Source organism: Eschrichtius robustus, chromosome 2, assembly GCF_028021215.1.
Source record: "Eschrichtius robustus isolate mEscRob2 chromosome 2, mEscRob2.pri, whole genome shotgun sequence".
NCBI lineage: Eukaryota > Metazoa > Chordata > Mammalia > Artiodactyla > Eschrichtiidae > Eschrichtius > Eschrichtius robustus.
The window spans coordinates 133,328,755-133,352,497 of record NC_090825.1 but is presented as its reverse complement, the minus strand read 5'-3'; the positions used below and the strand labels follow the sequence as shown (position 1 = coordinate 133,352,497).

Below are 23,743 nucleotides of genomic sequence, written 5' to 3'. Positions count from 1 at the left end.
GAGAGCATGATGCATTCCCCAAATTTATTTGAACATGGAATCTTCTTTTCACTGTGCATCTCTCCAGACTAATAGTGCTCAATGGCACTAGATCAAATATACCAGCCCTAATGATGAGAACCCTTTGAGGTGGTGACACATGGCTGAGAAAGATTTTGAGTTTGTGAAGTAGTCAGGCTCCTCAAGGTACACCAGTAGGAAATGACCTAGAACTGGGAAACCAGAGCTTGAAGGGACCTTGGATTATTTTGTCCACCTTGAAGATGAGGAACCTGAGGCCCCAAGAGATTTGAGGACTTCCCAGGCTGCAGCAGTGGGGGCCACTAATGCCCTAGAACTCATCTCTGTTGGCAGTCTTCAGGAAAGCAGGCGCTGTGTAACACAGGAGGCTCCAAGCACTGGTGCTGGTCTTAAACATATCCTTCTAGGGATCTTCTACTGCCATCCTTTCCGATGAGTGTGAGAGGTCTCCAGGTGCCTTCAGTCTGGGAACTTCCTTGCCACTATGCTGGGTCTCTCCTAATACCAGGCTTAGCTCAATCTTACTGACCCAAAGCCCCCCAAAAGTCCAGTAATCAAATTCGAAGTCTAGTTTTGGGGTCCAGACTGGCTGATCAATTTACTATAGTGTAACAGCAAAAGCCCATCCTTTGGAACTGGGTTCATATTCCAGCTTTCACTTAGTAACTGTGTGAAAATAAACACACTGTATAGCCCCTTTGTCAAAGGTGGGATATAACACAAAAAGGGATGGTGGTTGATTCAAAGGAATGGATGGATGAATGGGATTTAGCATGGCGCCCACGCACATTAGGCCTCATTAAATATTAGTTCCCACGCTTCCTCTTAAAACTAGGGATATATTGATAAATGGTATATATGGAACAGGATAGAAAGCCCAGAAATAAACCCATGCACTTATGGTCAATTCATCTATGACAAAGGAGGCAAGAATATACAGTGGAGAAAAGACAGTCTCTTCAGTAAGTGGTGCTGGGAAAACCGGACAGCTACAGGTAAAACGATGAAGTTAGAACATTCTCTAACACCATATACAGACATAAACTCAAAATGGATTAAAGACCTAAATGTAAGACTGATAAACTGCTAGAGGAAAACATAGGCAGAACACTCTTTGACATAAATTGCAGCAATATTTTTTTTGGATCTGTCTCCTAAAGCAAAGGAAACAAAACCAAAAGTAGACAAATGGGACCTAATTAAACTTAAAAGCTTTTGCACAGCAAAGGAAATCATCAACAAAACAAAAAGACGACGTACTGAATGGGAGAAGATACTTGCAAATGATATGACTGATAAGGGGTTAATATCCAACATACATAAACAGCTCATACAACTGAACATCAAAAAAACAAACAACTCGGGAATTCCCTGGTGGCGCAGTGGTTGAGAATCTGCCTGCCAATGAAGGGGACACAGGTTCGAGCCCGGGTCTGGGAAGATTCCACATGCCGCGGAGCAACTAGGCCCGTGAGCCACAACTACTGAGCCTGCGCGTCTGGAGCCTGTGCTCCGCAACGAGAGAGGCCGCGATAATGAGAAGCCCACGCACCGCGATGAAGAGTGGCCCCCACTTGTCGCCACACTTGCCGCAACTAGAGAAAGCCCTTGCACAGAAACAAAGACCCAACAGAGCCATAAATAAATAAACAAACAACAACAACAAAAAAAGTCACAGCGAATACCTTTAAAAAAAAAAACCAACAAAAAAACCCCACAAACAACCCAATTAAAAAATGGGCAGAAGAACTGAATAGACATTTTACCAAAGAGGACATGCAGATGGCCAACAGGCACATGAAAAGATGCTCAATATCGCTAATCATCAGGGAAATGCAAATCAAAACCACGATGAGCTATCACCTCACACCTGTCAGAATGGTTATCATCAAAAAGAACACAAATAACATGTTGGCAAGGATGTGGAGAGAAGGGAACCCTCCTACGCTGTTGGTGGAAAGGTAAATTGGTGCAGCCAATAAGGAAAACAGTATGGAGGTTCCTTAAAAAACTAAAAATAGAGTTACCATATGATCCAGCAATCCCCCTTCTGGGCATATATCTGGAAAAGACAAAAACTCTAATTCGAAAAGAAACATGCACCCCAATGTTCACAGCAGCACTATTTATAATTGCCAAGACATGGAGGCAACCTAAATGTCCATCAACAGATGAATGGATAAAGAAGATATTATATATGTGTGTGTATATATATTGGGTTGGCCAAAAAGTTCGTCTGGGTTTTTCATATGATCTGATGGAAAAACCCAAGTGAACTTTTTGGCCAACCCTAGGCTCACCACACACACACACACACACACACACACACACACACAAAACATGGAATATTACTCAACCATAAAAAGAACGAAATAGTGCAATTTACAGCAACATGGATGAACCAAGATATTTTCATACTAAGTGAAGTAAGTCAGACAGAGAAAGACAAGTATCACATGATTTCACTTATATGTGAAATCTAAAAAAAGATACAAATGAACTTATTTACAAAACAGAAACAGACTCATAGACATAGAAAACAAATTTATGATTACCAATGGGGGGAGGGAGGAAGGGATAAATTAGGAGTTTGGGATTAACAGATACACACTACTATATATAAAACAGAAAAATAACAAACACCTGTATAGCACAGGGAACTATATTCAATACCTTGTAATACTCTATAATGGAAAAGAATCTGAAAAAGGATACATATGTATAACTGAATCACTTTGCTGTATACCTAAAACTAACACATTGTAAATCAACTATACTTCAATTAAAAAAATAAAAAACAAACAACAACAACAACAAAAAACCCAAAAAACAAAACTAGGGATCTAGTTTGTAGAGTTACACTGTCAGACTATGAAACCCCTAGGCTCAGGAACCATCTCCGATATCTTGCCCAGTGCAAGTCAATTTGTAAAGATTTAATTCCCCCAGCGAGAAAGGAAAACAAGCCATTAGTTTAGGGTGCAATGTCTTTATCTTCTTTATCTTTATCCTCCTCCATTCTCTTTCAGGTTGTATCCTTAGTCATCAGTTTTCATGTGGCCTTCCACAGATCAACGACGACTAGAATATGACCCAGAATCAAGACAAGATGCTCATTTCACTAGTTTGGAAGCAGTTTTAATGGAGATGGAAATGTTTATCAACTCAACACAGGTACCCCAAAATACAAAGCAAAATATCATCTTCAGCTGCATAGCAAATATGATTTAAGAATTTAACATCATTATTTGATCACAAGCGTAAATATAAGTCACCATAAATAAATGTAAATTCATTGTACAAAAATCCCCAACAACTCTTAATACAAATATGGTACATTTGACAGTTTCTGAAACAGAATTTTTTTTAACCTTTTAAAACCTAAGATTTTATTTTTCCTGGTTCTTAGATACACAAAAAATCAAAAGTGGGGGTGGGCAGTAACACCAGGAAGGAAAGAATATTAAACCCTTTCGGTGTTCGTAAATCAATGCTGCTGGTGAGCCAGGGAAATAAATCGTCTCTCCTAAAGGTGAAGACCTCAATTTACTGGGATCAAATCTCTTGAGGATAATGGGATTCTGCCCAGAGGGTCAAATTCAGGGCTATGAATGCAGGGTGGGAGGGGTGGGCTGTTGAAATAGCAATCTCATCCAACAGGTGATCCAAATCTCCGCAAAGCAATGGTCAAGGATTTAGAATGATCTCCAGGACTTAATAGCCAGACTTAATCTGAAAGAGTGAGCCAGCTACTGTTCCCAGACAGGAATGAAGACTCGGAAGGCTCTGGAGCTTAGAAATTTTATGTGGGTTTTGAAGGTGAGTTTTACCTGGTGGTTCTCCCATGTGGTGTAATGCCTCACTTTTGCCTTTGGGATACATCTATGGTCATCAAGAAGAAAAAAATGAGAAATCAGAATAGGAAGTGGCAGCTCCAGACAGGAGGATCTAACAGCTTCCACCTTGACTCACTTTCCTTCCCAACAAATGTTTTCTTTCATGGCTCAGAGGGAGCTCAAAGCCCAAGGGTAGCAGTGCAGGGGGCCTCTATAGCAGTGGTCCTCAGATTTTCATGTGCAACAGAACAATCCAGCTTGTGGCAAGTGCAGATTTCTTGACCCTGCTCCCAGAGATGTAGAATTAATGGGTGTGAGATGGGGCCCAGGAATCTGCATTAAACGTGCTAATCTCAGGAGGTCCTGATGTATGTGGCCTTTGGACCATACTTTGGCGAGCCCCACCTCTCTCCTCCCTGGTGAGCATGAGTGGGTAACACAAACCTCTTGCTATGGACACTTCTTTGCTCTTGTCATGGGGTTGAAGTGGGCCATGTGGTTAATGGAAACCATTTCCATTCATCTGCCCTGAGGGAGCAGATCATTACTGTTCTATTTTCTCTCTTTCTTTTCCTTCCTGGGCCGGGGGAGAAATATCCGCTGTCTCACTTTATATGTTCTTACAAGCTCAGGGTCACAGATTCCCTTTGATGATGAGGTGCTCTGCAATGAGAAATTCACTTCCCAAAGGCTTCCGTCCTTCTGAACAGTCTCCCCATGCTTGGTAGGAGATTCTGCAGGGAATTTTGGTTCAGTCAGGGAAACGGAAGTAGACACGTCCCTGTGAGATATACCCCATACCTCAAAATCTAAGTTAAGGAACATCAAGGAAGTTGACAGCCAAAGATAAAATGTCTCCGGAATCTTTCAGCTTCTAGGACAACAAAAGTTCTGATTCACTAGAACAGGATTCCTCTTTGGGGTATATTTTGGTATTAAAAGCTCACTGACAAGTATTATTTATATTCCTTACCTCCTTGACCCCAAGATGTTTCTGACTTCTATTAAAATAACCCTTTAATATTTTCTTTCTTGTGACAGTTTCCCTTGATGAGAGATTCTGTGCCAAGAAGTGGCCCCTAATTTGGTCGCTGGCTAATGCTGTGGGCAGTGCATGCCTGGCCTGTTCAAAGCTGTAGCCCCAGTGTCCATTACCCTGTGAAACTTGGTGCTCACTAAGCATTTGCTCAATGAATAAAGGACCCTCTCACCATCAAGCTGATGAGATGGTCTAATAGCTTTCTGTTTCGGACTATGGAATCCCTGGCTGTGTTCATATATACTGCTTCTACATAGCGGTCCTGACCATCTTCTTACCCCAATTCTACTCACCCATTCCAGTTGTGAATGCATTTCTGAATTCCCTCTAGGAGTGCCCTGAGAGGGGAGTCAGGATGTGGTTTTGGGAGTCCATGGAAGGTCAAAGGCAACACCACAACACCATCTACCACAGTACCGATACCAGGAACCTCGTCTCCCATTCACCATGGCTCTCAGCGCCTGGTCCGGGAGTACTCTTGGTGGTAGAATCCCTGGCGTCCAGAGCAGAAGAAGATGCCCTCTTGGGAAGTGGAGGGAGGGAGCCAGAGGAGGTGAAGATGCTAGGAAGTGGACGCATGGCCAGGCTGGCATCTTGGGGCATCACCACACTCTTTTCTCCATCTCTAAGACATCGGTCCTGGGGTGGCACGTGGGCATCGGGTTGGAGGTCGCCATCTGAGGAGGAGGTCTTGGGAAGCAACCACAGATGGAGGAGACCACGAGATGGAGAAAGGGTAAAACTAGGGCTCTTAACACAGCTGAGGGAAAAAAAAGTAAAAAAGAAAAAAGCATATACTGCCCTGTTTCTTTTCTTTTCTTTTTTTTTTTTTTCATTTACACTATGGAGAAACCACCATGGAGATGTCGTGGGAGAGCATGCACAGGCCCAGCCCTCAGGAGGTGCAGATGTGTTTGGGGAGATTCTTGTTTGCTTCCAGGTCCATCCCACACACTGTCCAGTCGGACCCTGTTGCAGGCTGGCTGTGGCTTTCTCTCTCCTGCTTCTTCTCCTCCAGGTCGAGGGTTTGCAGGACCTTCCGCCTAGCAGGTGGTGGCCAGGGACTGGTGGATGGGTGGTTGGAAGCAGCGCACATGCTCCACGGTGGAGCTGTCCGTCTCCACGGACTTCATGTACTTGTTCAGGATGGCAAAAACCTCATTGTTCAAGATCTGGTACTTCCTGATCCTGTCTGCCATCTTCTTCAGGGGCTGCAGAAGGACAGGGGATGTGCAGGTTAGGGATGGGAGGAGGGGACAGAGAAATCAAGAGAAAGGGAAGAATTCAGTTGAGGGTGGGGTCCGGGGTCCTGATGCTTCAATGATCATGCCACTCTCTTGCTTAGAGGCCTTCTATGGGTGCCCAGAGCTTGACAGTGAAATGTGAACTTGACCATAAAACGCTTTGAGTTTCAAAACTTACCACAAAGCTGCAGTAATCAAAATAGTGTGGTTCCAGCATGAAGACAGACATACGGACCAATGGAACAGAGAGCCCAGATATAAACCCTTTCATACATGGTCAAATGATTTCTGACAAGGGTGCCCACAACATTCAATGGAAAAAGAATGGTCCTCTCAACAGACGGTGCTGGGAAAACTGGATATCCACACGCAGAAGAAGTTGGATTCTTACTTTACACCATATACAAAATATTAGCTCAAAATGGATTAAAGACCTAAACATGAGAGTGAAAACTATAAAACTCTTAGAAGAAAACAAAGGAAAAGCATTATGACATTGAGTTTGGCAATGATTTCTTGGATATGACACCAAAGCACAGGTAATAAATAATAAATTGGAATACATCAAAATTAAAAACTTATTTGCATTAAAGGACACTATCAACAGAGTGAAAAGGTGATCCAAAGAATGAAAGAAAACATTTTCAAATCATATATCTGATAAGGGATTAATATCCAGAGTATAGAAAGAACACCAGCAATTAAATAACAGCAAAAAAAACCACAAAAAAACAAGCCAAATGACCCCATTAAAAAGCAAGCAAAACACTTGAATAGACATTTCTCCAAAGAAGATAAACAAATAGCCAATAAGCACGTGAAAAGATGCTAATATCACTAATTGCTAAGGAAATGTGAATCAAAACCACAATGAGATACCACTTCACACAGATTAAAATGGCTATTTCCAAAGATACACAGAAAATAACAAGTGCTGGGGAGGATATACAGAAATTGGAACTCTTGTGCATTGCTGGTGGGAATGTAAAATGGTGTGGTCACAATGGAAAACAGTATGGTGGTCCTCAAAAAATTAAAAACAGAATTACCACATGATCCAGCAATTCCAATTTTAGGTATATACCCAAAAGCAATGAAAGCAGGGTCTCGAACAGTTATTTGTACACTCATGATCACAGCAGCATGATTCACAACAGCCAAAATGCGGGAGCAACTCAAGTGTCCATCGACAGATGAATGGATAAACAAAACGCAGTGTATACATACAATGGAATATTATTCAGCCTTTAAAGGAAGGAAATACTGACACATGCTACAACATGGTGAGCCTTGAACACATTATGCTGAGTGAGAACTCCACTTATACGAAGTACCTCTAGAGCAGTCAAACTCACAGAGAAAGAAAGTGGAAGGGTGGTTACCAGAGGCTGGGGGGAGGGAGAATGGGGAGTTACTGTTTCCTAGGCACAGAGTTTCAGCTGGGGAAGATGAAAAGTTCTGAAGATGGAGGTGGTGACGGTTGCGTAACAAGGTGAGTGAATTTAATGCAGTAGACAGTTAAAGATAGCTAAAACAGCAAATTTTATGTTACGTATGTTCTACCTCAAAGCAAAAAAAAAAAAACCATTCTGAGGCGGCTCCTGCCTCTTTTTCCCCTCAGCTGGTGCTGCAGACCACCCTCTGCTCCAGCCATACATCTCACGCCTCTGTGCCTTTGCTCTAGCTGCTCCCTCTGCCTACAACACCCTTCCCATCCTGCACCCCACTGTCTGCCTGGCTATTTGCAGCCGGTCATTCTGGACTTTGCCCAAGCATCGCCTCTAGGGGGAGCCTTCTGAGGCCCCCGCCCAGCCCCTCAGCCTGGTTTAGACAGCCCTTCTTGATGCTCCCGCAGCAGCCTTGCCTTCCCCACACATGACAGCGCTCATCCCATCCCCGTGGCTGCACAACTTTCGTGTTCAGTCAGTCAGAGTTTGTGCAGATGACGAAGCAGCACTAGCAGAGTCTGACTGGCACAGGGAAGGTGTGTTTCAGGTCTGGAGGCTGGCCCTGCCCTGCGGGGTGACGTGATTCATCCCAGTGGGCTACGAGCCAGTGACTCACGGCTTTCTTACGAGAAGGTCACCAGCTGCTGAATGTCTCTGTACCTACCTGCGGTGTGGGGAGCTGGCCTCCGTAAGCAGCTCACCCTCCTCTGCCGACGAAAGGCCTGCTTGCCAGGCCGGGCCCCAACTCCCAGGACCCAGCCACGAGCTGCTTACCACATTCTTAATGATTTCATCCTTCCCGTCCTGCCTCTGTACTTTCAGCAGGTGGTAACAGAAGTCGAACAGGTCGAAGCGACGCTGCTGGCCCAGCAGGACGATGATGGAGCAGCCAGCCCAGTTCAGGCCATCTCCAAAACACTGCCTGGGAGCGGGAGAGGAAGCAGCTGGAGTGAGAAGCAGGAGACAGAGGGGGAAGGGACCCTCATCTTGGACCAGCAGTACAGCTAGTGAGCTGGCTCATCTCTGGGCCAATTCTCTTAATCTGCAGAATGGGTACAAGGGAAGCCGTGAGTGTGGACTCATTTGTTCCTGGGACTGTGGTCATATTATAAGCCCTGCTAGCCATAAAGAGGTGTCAGTCTGTCACCCCACTAATGTAAGAAAAATCAGCTTTGAAGAAGACAAATTTGCAAGAAAAAAAATCCAACCAGCCTTTGAGATTTATGTAGCCAGTTAGAATTCTGATGAAGCTCTGTCTTGGCTCTGGAAAGGAACCAGAGGAACACCTGTGAGGGGAAGGGTGGTTTCAAACCAGGAGACCAGCCGGCCAGTGTAGGCGGAGAGGGCAGGGACTGGGGCTGGGGGAGGGACACGATGGGGGCATGAGCAGATGCTGCTGGTGTGGGGGGCTGCGAGTCCTCTTGGGCCTGGTGAAGCTCAGCCTGCGCGCCCCCAACTCTCAACAGCAACCTGGGCAATCTGGGAGGCCGTGGGGCATCTCTTGGCTGGATCACTCGTCCTTGAACGACGCAGCGCAGCCCACTGGGGGGGTTTCCCAGCTTCCCCACCGCTGTCGCGGAAAGTGCAGCTGCTCTGGAAACAGCCTTCCCATCCCACTCCCAGCACCACTCTCTCGGGGAGGCCTCTCTGGCCCCCGTGTGTGTTTCCTCCAGAGCTCCTGGCTCCTGGAGGGCAGGCCTTGTCTGCCCTCTTCACCACTCTGTTCTTGCTGCGTAGCTGGGTGGGTGACAGGAGAAGGGGCTCTGCTTCTGTCTTCTCTGCGAACAGGACTGGGTTCCTCTCAAAGGCACCCCTGTTTTTTAGCAGCAGAGGCCTCAGGAGCAAGGTGGGGCCCACCTTCCGCCAGGGGAGCCCGTCTCTGCTCTGCGACCCCTGGAGCTCTGCTGGGGTGGGTGGTGAGTGGGCAGTGAGGTCTTAATACCAAGCCCTCACCAGGGTTCCCCCCCTGCCCCTTCCATCGGCCCAGCTTCTGCTCCCGTGAAGACGGGCCCTGAGAGGTCCAAGACCCCGAGGCGCACACACTCCATGTCTGTCTTCAACCACTTGGAGCCTTGCCTGTGGGGTCCCCTTCTCCCCTCTAAGAGCTGAATCATAAGCAGTGTTCCAGCTCAGCTGTTGTCTGTGAATTAAACTCCTATGATCCACTTGTCTCTCTTCATGGGCATCTGTTGTCCTTCCTGCCCTCGCTGCCAAGGGACCTCATTCGATGCACCTGATATCTATTTTCTAGTCTTCTCTTGGCCCTGTCAACCCCACATACCAGGAGCTGTCTACTTTTGCTCTGCACAGATGCATGTCCAGCACCTAGAACCCTGACCGACGTAAAGCACGTGCTCAACAAACCGTTGTCGGACAACCCCGCCCCTGCCCTCCTTTCTGGCTGAGCTCTGGCTGCCTGATGGCTCTTCGGGTGGGAGATGAACAGGTTGGGGGGCGACCCCGCCTCCCCTGGGGCTACTCACTCAGCCGTGAACTCGTTGGTCCCCACGGGGATGCAGTAGACGAACTGCATGGCACTCCACAGCCGGTGGAACTCCACGCACTCGTCGACGTGCATGACGCCGTTGGTGGGCGGGGGGCCCCTCCAGATGGGGTCCTGCAGGTAGCTCCGGATGCGGGTCAGGATGACCTCGAACATAGACAGGCCGCAGCACAGCCGCTCCTTGGTCAGCAGGTCGCCCTCCCGAGCGATGGCGATTTGCTGGGAACGGGAGGGTACATAAACCTGCCAGTCACATCTCAGACTCCACTTTCTACCTCTCACCCGATATTCCCGAACCCCAGAGCTGGCTGCATCTGTAATTCAGTCACCAGAACTGAGGTCTTGCCCAGAGCAGGGCACTAACTTTATAAACCTGAGTTCAATCGCAGGGGGAAGTCTTGGGGTAAGTAAAATCGAGGAGCCATCGCTAGAGGAATAGTATAAAAAAATTTCAATCCACCTGTATAATGAAATGCTAGGTAGCCTTTGAAAAGACTGAGATGATGCTACTACTAGTACTATTGTTACTACGGTACTGTTACTACTACTAGCACACACTCAGTGTGTGTGCAATACACCAGGCCCTGTCCTATGCATTTGTTAAGTACTTACCTTATTTACTCCTTACATAAACCCCATGAAGAAGATGCCATTATTATCCCCATTTTATTGAAGAAGAAACTGAGGTTCAGAGAGGCAGTCAGTGAGTGGAAAAGTTGGGATTTGAATCCTAGTAGTCTAGATCTGTGGATTAAATTGTTAAGTGAATAGAGCAAATTGCAGAAGAGGACATATACTACAATCCTATTAAAAGACATCAGTAACACAATCCCACAGACACACACACAAAACTGTACGCATGTATGTGTGTGTGGGGGTGGTGAGAGTGTAAAACATTCTAGAAGGATTAACATCACTTGTGGGAACAGATGGGCTTGGAGAAGCAGGTGGGGTTTTCACTTTTTACTATAACTACTTCTGTACAGTTGAATGTGCTACAATAAGCATATGTTACTCTTAAAAATTTGTTGCTGATTTTACAGATTATTCCTCCCGTTAGAAGTTCTCTGACCACTGTTAACAATCTTTCTTAATAATTTAAACTGGCTTCTCATATGGCATCTGGTTACTATATCTCTAATAATCAGCAGGCTAGACTAGTACTTCAAAACACATTACCATCTGCAGGAGTAGAAAATATCTAGGGGTAGAGGTCTCAAAGCCATGTGCAAAGATAATAGATATTAACATCTACGGTCAAAGTACAATCTCCAAATCTAGGGACAAAGCTTAAGAGGGCCGGCTTCTGAGACAGAGACGTCCACAGGGCACTCCTGGGATCAGCTCCCCAGAGGGCGGGCCCGCCCGAGAGCTTACTGTACAGTGTGGCTGGGTGGAGTCGGCCTGCCTGCTCCCTGCACGCTCCCCACACCCTACAGCCCCTAGAAAGAGGGCAGCCTCAATTAAATTAATCCGTGGAGGGAAGTAAATCAGGAAACACCAGTGCTGGAGCCTGTGAGGAATGTGGGTCAGCAGTGTAGTTGTGATGACAGCTATAAACTGAAAGAAGTCTAGGACGAAAAAAGTGAATTGGGGAAGAAGAGTTTGACGACCTGTGTTTCGAACACAAGAGGGAACCCTGATTCACGGTGACTCATCTTCATTCTGGTGGCAGAGAAAGATCGCTCCAGCGCAGAGAAGCTGCCACAGTTACCTAGAAATACTTCTTTTCAAAAACCCTGACCCCAGTGCTTGACTCTGTTCTCACCAGGCAACTCCCTGTGGTAGTATCTGGACCTTGACAGGGCTCTCCACTTTACATTATTATTATTATTTTTTAAAATTTTATTTATTTATTTATGTATTTTTGGCTGTGTTGGGTCTTCGTTTCTGTGCGAGGGCTCTCTGTAGTTGCGGCGAGTGGGGGGCCATTCTTCATCGCGGTGTGCGGGCCTTTCACTATCGCGGCCTCTCTTGTTGCGGAGCACAGGCTCCAGACGCGCAGGCTCAGTAGTTGTGGCTCACGGGCCTAGCTGCTCCGCGGCACGTGGGATCTTCCCGGACCAGGGCTCGAACCAGTGTCCCCTGCATTGGCAGGCAGATTCTCAACCACTGCGCCACCAGGGAAGCCCAGGGCTCTCCACTTTAGAAAGAGTGCCTGGTACAGCGAAGATGCTCAGTAAATAAAGAACCCACGTTTGTTCTCGAGTCATGAATATTCTCCTTCAGAAACTAATACAGAGAGCTCTGGCTTACTAGTTAATCTCCTGGGCATTTAGTTAGTCTGTATCAGTCCTCAGGGCCTGACAACTGTGGGAGGATCTAAATAATTAGCAACAGGGTTTATAAACCTGCAGGCAGACTTGGAACTCTAATGATCCCCCAGCCAGAGCCAACCAAAGGGCCTTGACTGTAATGGTTAGGGGCTTTGTCCCTTTCCTGAAAAACTGTTTACCTTTATGGGTTTTCCTATGAGCTACAAGAGTAAAATCTGGAAAAAAAATTGTAAAAATGTTATCAGAAAATAAAAATCTCCCATAAATCCCATCACCCACAGATAAGCTTTCTTAAAATACTTATGTATGATTTATTTGTGTTTATGTATGTGAGCGTGTATATGTATCTATTTAAACACAATTTGGGTCACACTATCTACATTGTTTTTTTCTCTTAAGATATTGGTCCTAAAAAAAATAATTTCCTTTAGTATCTTCAGTAATATGGTTTTTTAACGGCTACATAAAATGGCCATTGACATACGTCATTTATTTAGTTCTCTATTCCTGTTGGTTATTTTAAATTGTTCACAAGTTTTCATCATTATAGACAACTCATAAGTAATTATCCTTAAGTATTACACTTTTTGAGCTTATCTCTGGTTATCTTCTTAGGATAAAATCCTGGAAGTAAAACTATTCAGTCAAAAAGTATAAGCAGTTTTAAAAGGCTTTTGCTACATGGTGACAAACTAGTCCCAAGAAAAGCTGAACCACTGTACACGTGTCTGTGTCAAGTCTGTTCCTTGTGCCTTTACCAGTACTTCATTATCATGAAGAAAAGTTCTTAGCCAACTTGCGAAATGAAGAGCTATATCCTTCTCTTTTACATTTCATTGATTACTGGTAAAGCAGAACACTTTTTCTCCTGCTTGTTGGCATTTATATTTCTTATGCTGTGAGTTTTCTTTCATGCTCTTTTTTCTTTCTTTTTGTTTTTAATTATTTATTTATTTATTTTTGGCTGCATTGGGTCTGCGTTGCTGCGTGTGGGCTTTCTCTAGTTGCGGTGAGTGGGGGCTACTCTTCGTTGTGGTGCGTGGGCTTCTCATTGTGGTGGCTTCTCTTGTTGCAGAGCACGGGCTCTAGGCACTCAGGGTTCAGTAGTTGTGGCACGCGGACTCAGTAGTTGTGGCTCTCGGGCTCTAGAGCACAGGGTCAGTAGCTGTGGCGCGCGGGCTTAGTTGCTCCATGGCATATGGGATCTTCCTGGACCAGGGCTCAAACCCGTGTCCCCTGCATTGGCAGGTGTATTCTTAACCACTGCGCCACCAGGGAAGCCCTCTTTTTTCTTTTGATATGAGTGTCCTTCTAATCTGAAAAAGTGCACTAAAAATTGTTTGTTGCATATACCCTCAATCTGTGACTTGGTGTTTCATATATATATATATATATATATATATATATATATATATATATATATATACATACATACATACATACACACTATGTGTGTATGTGTGTGTTTAACATAAATTTTAGCCATTTCTGTTCCACTCAGCGGGGAATTTTTTTCTCTCTCTTTCTGCCATTCTTTTCTGAGTTAACAAGGGTATAGAAAAAGCATCTGTGAAATCATGTGGAAACATATTTCTGCATGGAGTACTTTGATTACATTTAGGATACTTTGGAGAAAAATATCTCCATTCTTGCTCTTTCCTTTCTGGTTTTTAGAAGCTTTTTACTTATTTGTTTATCATAATAAGTGTGAAAGGCAGCTCAGCTAAAAAGACAAATCAGCTATTCGCCCATTTTATAGATGGGAAAACAAAGACCAAGATATTAAATGTCTAGCACTAGATTATGCAACAATTCAGGGGTAAAGCTGGAAAGAGGAGTCCTTCAACTCCTTGACAGAACATTCTATTCATGATAGCACTGGGCAACAAACCAGGTCACCTCAATTTTTCCTAGAAACAAATACAAGCAATGCAACACAGTTAAACTCTCCCAACATTAAATATGTAGCAGAATTTCCCTGTCACCCACCTAGAAGTTATGTGAGTTCCCTGAAACCCAGCAAGCTTGGAAGTTAATATTTAAAAAATGTTTCTTTGGTCTACAGGAGGACTAAGTTTGGGACTATTCCTTAAGGGCTGGGAGACTTATAAAACTGGCATTTCCTCTCCGGCAGAATGTCTAGGCTTTTGTTTGTTAAATATCAGCATTTGACAAATTGAGATTTCTATCAGTCCCAAGGAAATAGTGTTCATCAGAACAGGGAAGGAATTCACAGACTTCTAAGTGGAAACACATGCCGAAGCCTGGGTGTGAGAGGCCAGATTCTTGTAGGATGACACCAACAGTGGAGCAGACACATTTATATGTCGCTGGCTTGGGGGATTTCTCCCTAGAAGGCAATCTTTAGAGGATCTCCTGTGTTCAGCCCCGGAAGGCCAAAAAAGAAAATGTGCGTATTTCACAGTATCTACATTCTCTCTGTGGTGACTAAAGAACCCAAATGTCACTAAATGTTTAGTCACTGTTTTCAGTAGGAGGTGGGTGGCCTGCAGGGGGTCTGGCTGGGGCTGCTCATCAGTGTGACACCTGGGCAGATGGGGCCCTGTCATGGGCTCCAACACTTGCCATGTTTTTCGAGAGAAGAGGCCGCCTTCCGCCCTCTGCGGAGGATGAGAATTTTTCTGATTCATGAGCTTTTGTGATAACAGGAGAGAGGACCTTAGGGATGCTAGTCCAAGAGCGGATCTGAATCCTAAACCTTTTAAACAGTCGGTTTTGGGTTTTGTCTAACAAAACAAGCCATACTGGCTTGTCTCGCTGCAGTGCCCTGTTTTCTCTTCTTCCTGAATTCCTACCCTGATCCGTGCCCTGCCCCACCACCAAATGCTTGATTCAACTTGAATCAACTTGAAAGGAGACAGCACATGCTTTTTGTTTCATCCCTTTCCCCCCACCAAAGTGTCTTCTTTCCTGACTGCCTGCACGGTTTGTGAGTTCCCCAAAGGCAGGGGTCCTGTTTTACGCATCTCCATGTACAGGTTCAGGTTTGTAAAAATGAGTTCTAATTACAGAATTAACATCTGAGCTCATTGACCTTCAAAAAATATTAGAACATTACCGATAAATCTGCCTTCTTTGATCTCCCCACCCATCTCTGTCCCTTTCGTCTTTCTTCAGAGGTTGCCACCATTATGAACTGTGTGTTTTTCATTTCCTAGGAAAAGTTTTACTTAATATGGTTTTTTGATATGTGTTTAAAAAAATACAAATAGCATCATACTCCATGACCTGTTGTGCAACTTGCTTTATTCACTTAACCATGTGTTTATGGTCTGTCCACACTGATGCATCTAGATCTGATTTTTTTTCTTTTCATTATTATGTAGCAGGTATTCATCATTTAAATGATTTTACCGCATTTTATTTAGTCAACGCTCTACTGATTGACATTTAGGTTGTCTCCACTTTTTGGCTTTGAGAAACAATGCGGTGGTAAACATCTTGGGTTCCTGTAAGAGTTTTTTTTAGCGAAGATACCCAGAGATGAACTCCCGGTTCACAGGGCGTGCGGTTCTAATTCTGAGAGATAACTCAGCAGAATTCGTAATACCTAACGGGGAGTAACAGATACTTGTCTGACTTCCTTCTTTCTTGGCGGGATAGATGATACAGGGTGCAGGCCTGAGAGGCAGCAAAACTCATTCCAGACCTGCCCTTGCCACTAACAGGCTGTGTGCTGTCAGCCTTTCTGTTTCTCTCTCTGGGCCTCAGTTTCCCCATCTGTACAATGAGGAGGTGGGACCAAATGCTCTCTCTCCCTCTTAAAGTTCCTTTTGGTTCTCCGAGTCCATGATAGGAGGATCGTACCTGAGGGGTCCCCAGCCGCTCTATCAGAGGGACCAGGTGAAGTGGCGCGTACTTGGCTTCCAGGCGTTTCATCCGGACCTCCAAACGCTCCCCCTCTGCAAAAGGAAGAGTAGGCAGAAAATGAGATTCAGGGCACACCGGGGGAAATGGGGAAGGAAGAGCTCTCCGAGGACCTGGTGACGTATTTGTATTCCAGTACTTGGATGGAGCGTGTGGAACTGTTTTCCCTGGTTCTGGCAAGTGTGGTCAGGACTCACTACAAGGAAAATGTTCTATTATCTGTGCCCAACAGTGGAATCATCTACCTCATGGGGTGGTGAGCTCCCCATCACTTGAAGGATTTAGACCAAGCTAGACAGCAACTTACTAGGGATGTTCTAGAAGGACCAAGGCCTGGAGCATCCTTTCCAATTCTGTGACTACCCAATAGCTGTCCAAAGCTCTCCCCTTCTCCATTTCTGACCGCACATCTGAGTTTACTGGGATTAAGTGAGCGTGAGGTGCAAATTCAAACTGGCCACTTAGCTGCTGTCAGTGGTGTCTTACCTTTGATGTAGACTCTAGGCAAGATGTTTTGGAAGGGTGCAGCATGGAGCAAATCACAGACTTCCTCCTGAGACTGAAAAGAGAGAAGGAGGGAAAGAAAGAGAAAACCATTGTTATTTTAAACCAGGAAGAATTTTCATTACTAAAAGCTTGAACACTGGAGTCAGCCAGACCTGGGTTCAAATCCTAACACTTCTACTTAACCAGCTGTGGGATCTAAAGCACGTTGCTTAACCTCTCTGAGCCTATTCATTTATCTGCAAAATGAGGATGAGAACAGTACCTATTTTAATGGGTTACTGTGAGGATGAAGTGAGAGAATGTATAGCCTCATAGCACAGACCCTGGACATAATGAGTGTGCAGTATATTCTCATTACAATCTTATAAGGAATTTGTTGAAAGAATTCAACGTGGCAGTGGGATCAAATAGAGATGATAGACCCAGACTATGTTCATCTGGTTGGCTGTGAGGCCTATGGGCTCAACGCAGGTAGCTAGACCAATCCTCCAATCCAGTAATGCAGGGTGCCTCTGTGTGAAGGCCTGGGTCTGGTTGCTTTTCCCCACTCCAGACTCCAACTGGTGAGAGAAGAGGGACTAGGACCCAGACAGGTTTCAATGAGGACTCTTTATGCATAAACGTAAGCTAAAAGCAAACGCGTACTACAAAGTTTGGAGGGGAAAGTTTGGGGGAGGGCAGGCCTGGAAGATATGGTCAAATGGGCTTACTGTCCCGGGACCAGCTCATGATCACTGGATTTCAGTGATGGGGAAGGGGACCTACACGAGCCACCCTCCATGGGTCTTGGTTTCTATTCTTTAAACTGTGGGGATCTGGATTAGGTAAGATCCAGCCTTCACTCAACTCTGATACTCTTGGATTCTAAAGAATCTTGAGAAAATCAGGATTGTGAGGGCCCTTGGCTTTCTTAACCAGGCATGGGTAGAACGTGGCCATCCTGGAAATCTAGCAGGCCAGCTGCTCAAGAAAGAAACCCCTCAACTCCCTCAGTCTTTGAAGTGAGGATGACAGAAGGAGGACAACTGAACTCTCCAGAGAGACCTGTGTGATCTGACTGTAATTCTCAGTTTCTTAGCCAGAGGGGAAATTTCCTCACTTTCTTAATTAATCTGTTCCTCCCCAAACCAGTAAATCAAGTAACTTGGTCTTTATTGCTATGTCTAAGCTTAGACCCTTTGATTCATCATATAATCTGAAAACTTGCCTACTGATTATTCAGGCTACTCTTACATTCATTAATATGGTGAATTATATGGATTGATTTTTTTAAAAATTTTTAAAATTTATTTTTGGCTGCGTTGGGTCTTCATTGCTGCGCGTGGGCTTTCTCTAGTTGTGGCCAGTGGGGGCTACTCTTCATTGCGGTGCGCAGGCTTCTCATTGCCGTGGCTTCTCTTGTTGTGCAGCACTGGCTCTAGGCACGTGGGCTTCAGTAGCTGTGGTGTGCTGGCTCAGTAGTTGTGGCACACAGGCTTAGTTGCTCCGCGGCATGTGGGATCTTCCCGGACCAGGGCTCGAACCTGTGTCCCCTGCATTGGCAGGTGGATTCTTAATCACTGAGCCACCAGGGAAGTCCCTATATGGATTGATTTTTGAATGATGAACCAGCCTTGCATTCTTGGGGTAAACTTCACTTGGTTGTGATGCATTATTCTTCTTACGTATTGGTGGATTTTATTTGCTAGTATTTTGTTGGGGATTTTTACTCTATATCCATCAGAGACATTGATTTGGAGTTTTCAAGTGTTGTTGGTGTTGGTATTAGGGAAATGCCGACCTCATAAGTTGGAAAGAGTTCTCCTCTTTTCTATTTTCTGGAATTGTTATGATTTCTTCCTTAAATTTTTGGTAGAATTCACAAGGGAAACCAGCTGTATCTGGAGTTTTCTTTGTTGGAAGTCTTTTTTTGTTTTTTAACTAGGTATACAATTTCTTTAGCACTTATAGTACTGTTCAGGTTATCGATTTTTTTAAAGTGAGTTTTGGGGTTTTCTGTGACTCAAAGACTTGATTCCTTTCATCTAAGTTTAATTTATGGGCATAGGGTTGCTTGTAGTATGCCTTTATTATCCTTGTGATGTCTGTGAGATCTATAGTGATATCCCTATTTCATACGTGATACTGGTAATTTATGTCTTCTCTTTTTTTTTTTTCTTGGTCTAGCTAGAGGTTTATCAATTTTATTGATTTTTTTCCCAAAGAATCAGCTTTTACTTTCATTTATATTTCCCTATAGTGTTTCTGCTTTCAATTTTGCTTATTTCTGTTCTTATCTTTATTATGTCCATTCTTCTGATTGCTTTGGGTTTAATTTGCTTTTCTTTCTCCAGTTTCTTATGGTGGAAGCCTAGATTACTGATTGAACACCTTACTCTTTCTTAATATACTGTAACATTTAGGCTATGCTTCGATACCTCCAGTAATCAAGAGCTCAGTACTTCTGGAGGCAGCCCAACCCATTTTTGAACAATTCTAATGGTTAGAAAGTTTTAAACCAAGGCAGCCTCCCAGCAGTTTCCATTCAAGATCCTTGTTCTGCCCTTTAGAGTATTACTGAATGTGTTTTTCTAGCCAGATTCTTCAGCCACCCTTCCATCTTTCTCCTCCTTTCAGGGCCGAGCACCTTACAAGAGCTTTCTACCTCTCTCTCCATTTCCCAGTCTTCACTTCCCTTCACAGCAAACAAAAATGTCATGCCCAGCTATAACACGCCATGGCAATGGCTCTGGCAAAGATTACTGAAGGCTGCTCTGTCACCAAGTTCAATGGATACCTTTCAGTCCTTGTACTATGGCATCTCTAATGTATTAGGCACTGTCTTCCCTCAGTTACTATGACAATGAGTTCTGTGGTTTCCATTATTTTGATTTCTCCTTTTTAGATTCTTTTGCAGGTTTGGCTTCTAACCATCCTTTAAATGTTGGTTTTCTTCAAGGTCCCTCTTTCTTTTTTTCTCCTCACTTCATTTTACCTACTTTGTCTCACCTACTCCCATGTCTGCAAGCACTGCCTTTGATTCACCAGCTCTGTATTTCCAGCCAGGCTTCTCTTTCAAGCTCCAGACTTGGATATCTACCTCCTTACTGGATATTTCCACTGGATATTCCACAGCTACACATTTCTAAAGCTGACCTTCTTCTCCCCTTCTTATCTGAGGTTCCTTTGCTCCCAGAATGGCACAATAATCTCCTCACCTGCCCAAGTCTAAAACCCGGGGTTCATTTTTCGTCTCTCTTCCTCATGTCCCATGACCAGTAAGTCCTCATGTCTTAGATTCTCTCCACACTTCTCCACATTGACCACAACACTATGAGCTCCTTAAGGGTAGGAATGCCACTTCTATTTTTACCTTTTATCCCCAGTGCCTAGGACATAATAGTCTCTCAATAATTATTTATTAATGAATGAATATTTGTTATCTCATGTTTCTTAGATGAATAAATGAATTTTTTTATCCACATGACTATCCTCCATATATGAGAATACTATTACATCCATTCATCCAACAAACATTTATTGAGTACCAGGCATTGTTCTAGGCTTTACAGATATGATGTTGAATGAGATCTCTGTACTCATGTAAATTACATTGTAGTTGAGAGAGATAAAAAGAAGTAAACAAACCAGAAAATTTCAGATAGTGGTAAGACACAATAGGGTAGGCTAGAGAGTGACTGGGAGTGGGGAAGGGACTACTTCAGAGAGGGTGGTTAGGGGAAACCTTTTTGAGGGGATAGATATTTAAGTAGAGAATGTAATAAAGAAGGAGCCAGCCATGTAGATATGAGGTAAGTGCAATGGCCCTGGGGCAGAGAGTAAGTTGGAGTATAGTGTCGCAGGTAGTCATAGTACGGTCTTAGTTCCTAACAGAAGGGAGGGACCAGATCATGCGAGGTCTCATAGTATGGTATGAAGTCTGGAATTTAAGTGCAATGAGGAATTACACAAGTATTCCAAGCAGAGGATTGGTACACATAGCCCTACTGCCAAGTTTCCTTATCTTTCTTGTTTACTTTTCTTCCAAAAATTTCAGTTGCTCCTAGAAATGTCTTCTTACTAGGAAAGTTGCCCCCTTGCATGAATATCAACTTTCTATTTTGTTAATGTGAATAAAACTGACCTTAGAAGCCACCTTAGAGGATGGAGAAAGGGGAAGAAGGTTCTGGGCCCTCTACAACAAGACCAATGTTGTAGCTTTATTCATTTTACATGATGAGCTTCCACTCCAGATTTCCTTGGGGGAGACAGGAGTGTTCCATTTACCCCCCCTTCTGCACCCTGCGCCTCCCCCTCGAGTTTGCAACCTGCAGGACCAGAGGTTCTTTGGGGGTGCTTCCTGTTGGCATGCTTCCTGTGTATTCTCTACCTTGTAATGCCATTTGTTACTGAAGGTGAAGAAAGAGAAGGATGTGGTTTCCTCACAGAGGTGGGAAAGCATTTGCCTAGAAGGTCCCCAAGGATGAGCTATGTGGCCATTTGCATGATGAGGTGGCTACATACCCTGCAATGCCTTTTGTGGAAGGTGTTTGTTTGGCATTCATGAGCTGAGGCCATTGCGACTGATAAAAATGTCCAGTTCAGAGCACACAAAAGCCTGTGTCAGGGATCTGAACAGACTGCTCTGTGGGCACTTAGGCTAATGCCCACCACCTTCTCATCCAATCTCTATCCTAAAGCATGACACTTGGCCTTCCACTCTGCTAGGAACCCACCCGGCCCCTAGCCTGCGAAGGCCACCTAGAGTGGGTTTCTTCCCCACTCCCTGCCAGCTCTTTCTGCTCCAGCCACGGCAGCTTTCTGTTACTTGAATTCACCGTCTGCATATTCATCACTGAATTTCTGCCTTCTCTCTGGAATGCTCCCTAACCTATCTCTCCCATCCCCCTCCTTTGCTTAGTAAATTCCCACTTGTTTTTTTTTTTTTTTCAATTCATTTATTTATTTTTGGCTGCATTGGGTCTTTGTTGCTGCACGCGGGCTTTTCTCTAGTTGCGGAGAGCGGGGGCTACTCTTTATTGTGGTGTGCGGTCTTCTCATTGCGGTGGCTTCTCTTGTTGTGGAGCATGGGCTTTTGGCATGTGGGCTTCAGTAGTTGTGGCATGCGGGCTTCAGTAGTTGTGGCGTGCTGGCTCAGTAGTTGTGGCGCATGGGCTTAGTTGCTCCATGGCATGTGGGATCTTCCCGGACCAGGGCTCAAACCCATGTCCCCTGCATTGGCAGGCAGATTCTTAACCACTGCACCACCAGGGAAGTCCTCCCACTCTTCTTTCAGATCTCAATTCAAGCATCATTCCTTCCAGGGAGACTTCCTGGACCACTGCAATATGTCCCCGTCCATGCGTATTGTAACATATATTGTTATATGTCCTCAAAGAACCAAGCTCTTTTCCTTTCAGCATTTGAACTCAATTTGTATTATACATGCCCACATGTGACTATTTGGTTAATATCTACCTCTCCCTACTGGATGTAACCTTCAGGAAGGTAGGGACAATGATTATTTTTGACCCTATTTTACTCCCAAGAGTAAGTACAGTGCCTGACAGACAGCAAATGCTCAATAAGTATGTGGAATAAAAGTTGAAAGTCTGTGGCACATAAGGGAATTGAGACTTAGGACAGAATCCTTCCTATTTTGGGTTTTCTTATGTAGGCATAGATGTTTCCCCTTATCACTAGAAGTATTTTCCCTTCAATGTACTGATTACCCTATATGAACACTATGTGAAGTATTTCTAGTAAATGCTCCATAGAGCTGGATTTTCAGGTGTTTTTAAATTTTCTATTCCTGTCTCTCTTCCTTCCTGTTTTTTCCTACTTGTATGTATTTACTACATTTTCTACATTAAATATATATTACTTCAAAAAATTAATCTGGGAAAAACCTCTGAAAGTAATTCTTCTTAACTTTAAAATAAGGGCTTTTGGGGTCTTGATGCTGGAATCAGAGGGAAGGAAACAAAATCCTTGGTCATGACACTTGGTCCAGCAAGGAACAATATTTGCATAGGATTAATAACATGAAAAATACTTTTGTCTTTTTTCTCTTTTTTTTAAGGCTACACTTAAGGAACAAATCACAGACGCAGAACAAAATACAAATGTTACAAAAAATACAGCTGTGCCAATATAAAAGTAAAAGGGTAGCTGACAGGAGGTAGGAGGTAAAAGTCTAGGAGTGGAAGTTAGGACTGTTAATTTCCTTATCTTTCACATAAAGAGTCAAAATACTAAATAATGTTACTGAAAGAAGCAACAGAGGTATAAGTATATTATCTCCGATTACAAGGGAAAACAATACAAGTAATAAAATGTAACAATCAAATACTGAGAGGAAGAGAGGGAACAGATGTAAATGAGCTAAAGTCTCATCTTTCCAACTAGGGAGAAAATAAGTATTGTTTAAAGTTGCTCATGAAGAAATAGAGGTTAGCCTCATATTACTAAGCGTTATGGAGATAACAACTAGAAGAACTAGAGGGCTTCCCTGGTGGCGCAGTGATTGAGAATCTGCCTGCCAATGCAGGGGACACGGGTTCGAGCCCTGGTCTGGGAAGATCCCACATGCCGCGGAGCAACTAAGCCCGTGAGCCACAACTACTGAGCCTGCGCGTCTGGAGCCTGCGCTCCGCAACCAGAGAGGCCGCGCGACAGTGAGAGGCCCGCGCACCGCGATGAATAGCGGCCGCCACTTGCTGCAACTAGAGAAAGCCCTCGCACAGAAACGAAGACCCAACACAGCCAAAAATAAAAAAATTAAATAAATTAATTAATTAAAAAAAAAAAAAAAAGAAGAACTAGAAACGGAAAGGATTAAAGCAGGTTGCCTTGGGGATTGGGATGCAGCTGGGGAGAGGTGCAGCAGAGCCAAGAATGATGTTTTTCATCATAAGCTCATCTGTACTATTTGATTTATCGTGTGCAGTTAAGAACAGTTTAAATGAAACAAAATGAAGAGGCTGGATTAAATGGTCTGTA

General features: G+C 44.2%; 1 protein-coding gene across 2 annotated transcripts in view; it reads right to left on the bottom strand.

The window, feature by feature from the left end:
- Positions 1 to 3,280: 3,280 nt before the first annotated feature.
- Positions 3,281 to 23,743, bottom strand: part of CYFIP2 (cytoplasmic FMR1 interacting protein 2) — a 128,251-nt gene continuing 107,788 nt past the window's right edge. Inside the window, exons 27-32 of one of the 2 annotated variants that reach the window (XR_011073131.1) lie at positions 16,742 to 16,814; positions 16,196 to 16,290; positions 10,072 to 10,310; positions 8,363 to 8,510; positions 5,190 to 6,107; positions 3,281 to 4,591 (exon numbers count right to left, since the gene is read on the bottom strand). Coding sequence is in view for 1 of the 2 variants with exons in the window: in XM_068536279.1 (XP_068392380.1) it covers positions 5,940 to 6,107; positions 8,363 to 8,510; positions 10,072 to 10,310; positions 16,196 to 16,290; positions 16,742 to 16,814 (723 nt within the window). In the remaining variant the exon portion in view is untranslated. Of the gene's footprint in view, positions 6,108 to 8,362; positions 8,511 to 10,071; positions 10,311 to 16,195; positions 16,291 to 16,741; positions 16,815 to 23,743 lie in introns of both variants that reach the window. The other variant, XM_068536279.1, reaches the window with a different exon arrangement.